General features: G+C 40.2%; 1 protein-coding gene across 2 annotated transcripts; it reads left to right on the plus strand.

Moving 5' to 3' along the window:
* The first annotated feature begins 698 nt into the window (after nucleotides 1–698).
* LOC128020254 (SLIT and NTRK-like protein 5) lies at nucleotides 699–5,771 on the plus strand. Of its 2 annotated transcripts, none has more exons than XM_052607049.1 (2): nucleotides 699–965; nucleotides 2,766–5,771. In XM_052607049.1, exon 2 carries the CDS (start codon nucleotides 2,766–2,768, stop codon nucleotides 5,322–5,324), a length of 2,559 nt encoding a protein of 852 aa, XP_052463009.1. In that variant the 5' UTR covers nucleotides 699–965; the 3' UTR covers nucleotides 5,325–5,771. The 2 variants fall into 2 exon arrangements, with proteins under 2 accessions (XP_052463009.1, XP_052463007.1); XM_052607047.1 differs by lacking the exon at nucleotides 699–965 and adding an exon at nucleotides 1,006–1,075.
* Nucleotides 5,772–6,449: the final 678 nt, after the last annotated feature.

Below are 6,449 nucleotides of genomic sequence, written 5' to 3' on the forward strand. Positions count from 1 at the left end.
TTTAATAATGCATTTGTTGCATGCATTGGCGAGCGAGTGATGCAATGCTACAGTTCTCCAAATCTAAAGAAGAAAGAAACTCTTGTATATACATGAGGGTATATACATTTTCAGCAAATGTTCATTTTTGGGTGAACTTTTCCTTTAAAGCTGCAGTAGGTAACTTTTGTAAAAATGTATTTGTTAAACCTGTCATTATGTCCTGACAGTAGAATATGAGACAGATAATCTGAAAAAATCAAGCTCCTCTGGCTCCTCCCAGTGTCCTATTGCCATTTGCAGAAATGCACCGCTCCCGGTAAGAAACAACCAATCAGAGCTGCGGTACGTAACTTTGTTTGTGTTCAAAATGTAGAAAAATGTATATAATAAGCGAGTACACCATGAATCAGTTTTCCAAACCGTGTTTTTAGCTTGTCCTGAATCACTAGGGTGCACCTATAATAAGTGTTTATATTCTGACTATTTTAGATTGTTTCTGAGGTACCGCGGCGGAGTAACACAGTACCTTTGTGATTCTTCATAGTCATAAACAGAGAGAAGTAGTTCCGGCTACGATGTTCTTCCGCGAGACGCAAGCAGTTCTGTTTATTAACCGCTAGAGCGTCAAAAGTTCCCTACCGCAGCTTTAAAGCTGAAGTTAATTTGAACTAACGTCAACCAAGAGTATGTCATTTAATAAAGCACTGAAACGTTTTTACATCAAGTCCCTAATGACATCCATTTAAGGCCACTGCAGTGGTCATCTCTCTCTCACACGCAGTGCTTGGTTTGATAAATGCGATTCGTTGTGTTTCATTCATCATCATCATCATCATGTGCCAGTGTTTTGTTCCTCCCCTCCCATCTGTGGGGTGTAACTCTTGCGATCCTCGAGTCCTCGTCATGTTAGTCAGAGGAATGGTTGCCTGACGAGCATCACTGAACCCTGGGATCCGGGAACCAAGAGGAGCTCCAAATAAAATGTAAATACAGCAACAGAACGGAGAGAGAGAGAGAGAGAGAGAGAGAGAGAGAGAGAGAGAGAGAGAGAGAGAGAGAGAGAGATGCGCGGTTTCCTCTGCGGCGCGCGCCGGTAAGATCAACTACATTTGCATTGACTGTTTGGGAATAGTCTTAACTGATTTGACATCGATCGACTGCAATAAGCGGGGATATGGAGGAGTTATTGGCCAACTCTGCGCTATTAGAGATCATGAAAGAGGCTTTTAACGACATTCAACTTTTTTTTCCAGCTCACGTCGTTGCATTGCATCGTGTCTACAACTCAAGAAAGCCACACTGCAGTCGTTCGTTCATGATCACAACATAAAACCCCGCCATGAAGTGGTTTATTTGGACCCGCTGGCTGTATATTAACATGGCCACTTGCCAAATAACTATAGCTATAATGGACATTAAATCTTATTTCACTTCTAAAATAGTTTACAGCTAAGAAAAATAGTCAGTTGTTATTGGATTAGCAATGAACATTGCAGAGTTATTGATTTATATGCTATTGGTAATATGACATAATGTTAAGTTGATTATTCTGGACTAAATGTAACTAAAGTGGCGTCCTCTGTTTTAACGCGAAGTGGTAATCACGAGCGACGTCACGTGCGTTGAAATTACTCTGTTTTGAGCAAGATGGTGATTATTTTTTTTAAAACAAAAACACAGCGAGGTGTTTTACTTCGGCATAGATAAATGATGCATTGAAATTGTGCAATGCTGTCATATTTTGTGCATGCAACGTATCTCGTTTTACTTATTTTATTTATCGATTTATTTATTTATTCATTCTTTTTTATTATTACTGCATCCACTGCAACAACTGCATCAAATCAGAAAATCCAGAGTTTATCATGCAATTACGACATTGTGATGCCATGAATTTAACTCATCAATACAATCTTTCTGACATGACTTGAATGCACCATTATTTCACAATGTGCACATTCAAGTGTAAATATTCAACGGAATCACTGACTTCTTTACCTGTAAGACGGGACTAAAGCCACCATACTGAGCAATGCAATTTCTTCCTATTCAGTGAAATACAAGCAGACTGTCTATTCCCATTATAACATCTGATAGTCAGAACAGTAGCATTGAAGCAGTGGCTTTTGTCTCATGTAACACAGACAGATGTCATCATGCATATCGCTTGTTTTGGCTTTAGTATATGTACAGCTGGCAGCAGTCAACCTTCAGTTATATTTGGATCCACTGTGCATCTTCCACAATATGAGATGTGTCTCTCAGTTTCTGCTTCAGAACGCAGAGTTTACATTGTGTGCATCTACTCCGCTTTTCGTTTGCACAAAAGTAAAGAAAAATGTCCTTTAAATCAAACATTGAGATGCACTATTACGATCTGCATAGACCGAAAAATATGCAACAATTCTTAAAATGACATAAGCTAATTGGTTTCGAAATATTTCGGTTCATTTTCTGTAGTCATATCACACAACCTGTGTTACCTACTTGGTATTTATGTCTTTGTTTTCCAGTACAATTATCTGTGAGAAGCAAAAAGACTTAAGATATTAAGTCTTGTTTTTGTGAAAATGTGTCAAAATGAAATAAGTTTTTGACAAGACAATGAAGGAAATCACTTTTGCAGTGCATGTGTCCAATTTGATTGGCAATGATTTAGCAAGTTTTTCTTCATATTATGCATGCTTCTATAGCGAGTTGCATTTAATTATTTGCATTTAGCATTGGTTTTATATGCTGGATTGATATTGTTCATAAATTAATGTTGCATTTTTCACTTTCAGATGAAAGCACACACCTCTACGCAACCACCATCCATCGTCATGAGCATGCATATGTGGATATTGGCCATATTGTCCTCCGCCACATTTTTCACCTTAATTGAGATGTTCGACAATTACGGGGATATATGTAGAAGCCTGTGTCTCTGCGAAGAAAGAGACGGGATTTTTACAGCCAGCTGTGAAAACAGAGGAATCGACAATCTGTCCGAGTTAACGCCTTTACACTTCACTGCATATCATCTTCTGCTCACAGGGAATCTGTTAAAGAAAGTCTCGCTCAACGATTTCCTTCATTACGAAGGACTCGCCATTTTACACCTGGGAAACAACGATATATCAGAAATCGAAGGCGGCGCATTTAACGGACTCCAGGGATTAAAGCGACTGCATCTAAACAATAACAAACTCGAGGTGTTAAAGGACGACACGTTCCTCGGACTCGAAAGCTTGGAGTACCTACAGATTGATTATAATTATATAAACCACGTTGAAACGAAAGCCCTGAGCGATTTACGTCACTTAGAGGTGATCATTCTCAATGACAATTTGCTATCCGCTCTTCCACACAACATCTTTAAATATGTTTCTTTAACTCATCTCGACCTGAGAGGCAATCAACTCAAAGTGCTTCCCAATATCGGCCTCCTGGAGCACTTGGGTCACATTGTGGAGGTACAGCTTGAAGAAAACCCGTGGGATTGTTCTTGCGAATTAATTGCGCTAAGAGCATGGCTTGAAAGCATATCCTACACGGCTTTAGTCGGAGATGTGGTTTGCGAGACTCCCTTCCGATTGCACGGACGAGACCTCGACGAAATCTCAAAGCAAGAGCTGTGTCCCATCGGAGAACACGAAATGCGCGCAGAACCGGCTCTCAGCAGCGAGATACTCTACAAAACCACGTCAGCGGGATTTGCGTCCTCGACTATCCTGCGTGCCACAAAAAGCAGCCGCTTGTCGGGAAAACTTCGCGTTAAACCCACTTCGCGCTCGTCTTCGAGCAAGCCGCCGAATTACGGGCCAACGTTGGCCTACCAAACCAAATCTCCGGTTACTCTAGACTGTCCCAACTCATGCACATGCAATCTCCAAATCTCAGACCTCGGGTTGAACGTCAACTGCCAAGAGCGGAAAATCGAAAGCATCTCGGATCTCAAGCCGTACAATCCCAAAAAGATGTATCTAACCGGAAACTACATCTCTTCGCTGAGCAGTTCTGACTTCAGTGGCGCAACCGGATTGGATTTGCTCCATTTAGGCAACAACCGAATAGCCGTCATTCACGATAAAACATTCGGCCAGCTCATACATTTAAGAAGGCTGTACTTAAACGGCAACTTAATCGAGCGGCTCACCGAGGATATGTTCTACGGTTTACAAAGCTTGCAGTTTTTGTATTTGGAGTATAACGCTATCCGAGAGATCGAGGTTGGCGTATTCCAGCAGGTTCCCAATCTTCAATTACTGTTTCTCAACAACAACCTCCTCACGACTCTTCCACGGGGCGTCTTTGACGGATTAAGACTAGCTCGATTGAATCTGCGCGGAAACCACTTACGAACTCTTCCGGTCGGCGGCGTCCTCGAAGACCTTTCGTCGCTGGTGCAGATCGATCTCTTCGAGAACCCTTGGGATTGCTCGTGCCTCGCGGCGGAGATGAAAAACTGGTTGGAGCAGCTAAGCACTGGTACTGTTGTGAACAGCGTCGTTTGCGAATCTCCGTTGAGTCTCTCGGGAGACGATTTGCGGTACGTTCACGCGTCTCATCTCTGCCCGGAAAGCTCAAACGCGCAATCTTCCGTCGTGCCGCCTTCGGAGGAATCCTTTCCTGGTAGCACCATCACTTTAGAAACGGCTTTGGATTATGATACGCAGTATCCCGCGGTCCCCCTTTCCGTTCTTATACTCGCCTTGCTGATACTTTTTATATTATCCGTGTTCGTCGCCGCTGGGTTGTTTGCGGTCATAATGAAGCGGCGTAAAAAGTCTGAACGCCTGGCTTCGGTTACCGCCAATGCGAGCTCTTTCAATGCAATCTACACCGATGGAGCGAAGTCTAGATCGTCGGCGGGAAACGTCTACGAGTACATCCCATCCGCACGAGACAGTTGTACGAAAAACGGCTTGTATTGTGAGGGAAGCGCGATTGAGAGTTACAGAGACTTCGAAGAACTCAATAAAGTTCTGGCATCCAACTCGGATGGAGACGTCGGGAGCAATGCGATTAGCTCCGAGTTCAGCGCTGGCTCTCCAGACGCGCTCAATAGACACTCTCCTCTCTTGGACGACAACTACTTTTACCGAGATATCTTGGCTAGGGGTAATGTAGCATGTAAGCATGGCACACATCCATTAGCTCACTGCACGCCAGACTTTGATGTGAGACATCAATACTTGAATCCAGGAAGGGTACAGCAGACCAGGTTTTATTGCTCGACGCCAAACACCATCTATATAGAGCCTAGCAGAAGCGAATACTGGGAACTGAAAGCCAAGCTACATTTCGAACCGGACTATTTAGAGGTTCATGAGAAAAGGACGACCTTGACACAGTTCTGAAACATGCATTTTTCATATTTTTAGTTTTTAAAGATTTTATCTGAGAGATTTTAGGGTGAATCTCACTACAATATGACTGCAGCTCAAAATTCAAAATATTTTTTTTTTTATAAAATATTTTATATTCATAAACGTGTATTTTATTTCTATTTTGCATAGAGAAAATGAAGCCATATTTATTACTATTATTTAAAAAATATATATTTTATTTTATTTGGCATTGCACTGTTAAAAACTGGATAATGTCAAGACATTATGCATGAATTTTACTGACATTTCTGTTAACCCTAAAACACAATACAATTCAAAATACAGTTTTTTTATAAATATATCAATACAGTACATCGTCCACTTTATTTTTAAAGGAAATTAAGCACATTTTGTGAGGAAATTGTTATTTAAATTATATTGTATTTATACATTATAGCATACATTTCCATAGTATAAATCTCCCCCAAATCCCCCCAAACTGCAAAAAATAAATAAAAAATTATATGTAATATAATAAAGAAATATATAATAAATTCTCATTAATGTTTATATATTTAATCTTAATGGTCTTAAGTTCGCTTTTTTAATGCAAAATCATTTTTCTTTAAAATTTTGTGGATTTTCTGAGATTCACACCATATTCTCATGCAAATCGTGCATCAGAAATATAATTACAACCTTCTTGTACTTCATCTGTTTAATACATTCTGATTTCTGTGTGTGAATATCATTATTTTAAGTCTTTTCCTCACTTGTGATGAACGGGACAACCTTGTGTATCGATTCTGCAGATCTTTGCACTTGTTTTGCACTGGTTAAATTATATTAAAAAATCATTTTTGTAACATTTATATCGACAGACCCGGCAGTTAAACCAAATTGCTTTTTAGATTCAATTAGCAATGCTGGGAAAATGAGTTTTCTTTGTTCCTTTTGCGAAGCATGTGTACATTATGTAAAAGACATATGCAGTCATGTCTCTTTTTACACAAGGGTTTGTTATTCAGAAAATGCCAATGACCATTTCATGCAGGGCTCGAGGCGTTCTGGAGAGATTGTTATGCAGTGTTTCTTCTTGACTGAAAATAGCATTTATTTAATGGTTTTATAAGTCACTATCATGACTATTATATC

This window comes from Carassius gibelio, chromosome A9 (genome assembly GCF_023724105.1).
Source record: "Carassius gibelio isolate Cgi1373 ecotype wild population from Czech Republic chromosome A9, carGib1.2-hapl.c, whole genome shotgun sequence".
Lineage (NCBI taxonomy): Eukaryota > Metazoa > Chordata > Actinopteri > Cypriniformes > Cyprinidae > Carassius > Carassius gibelio.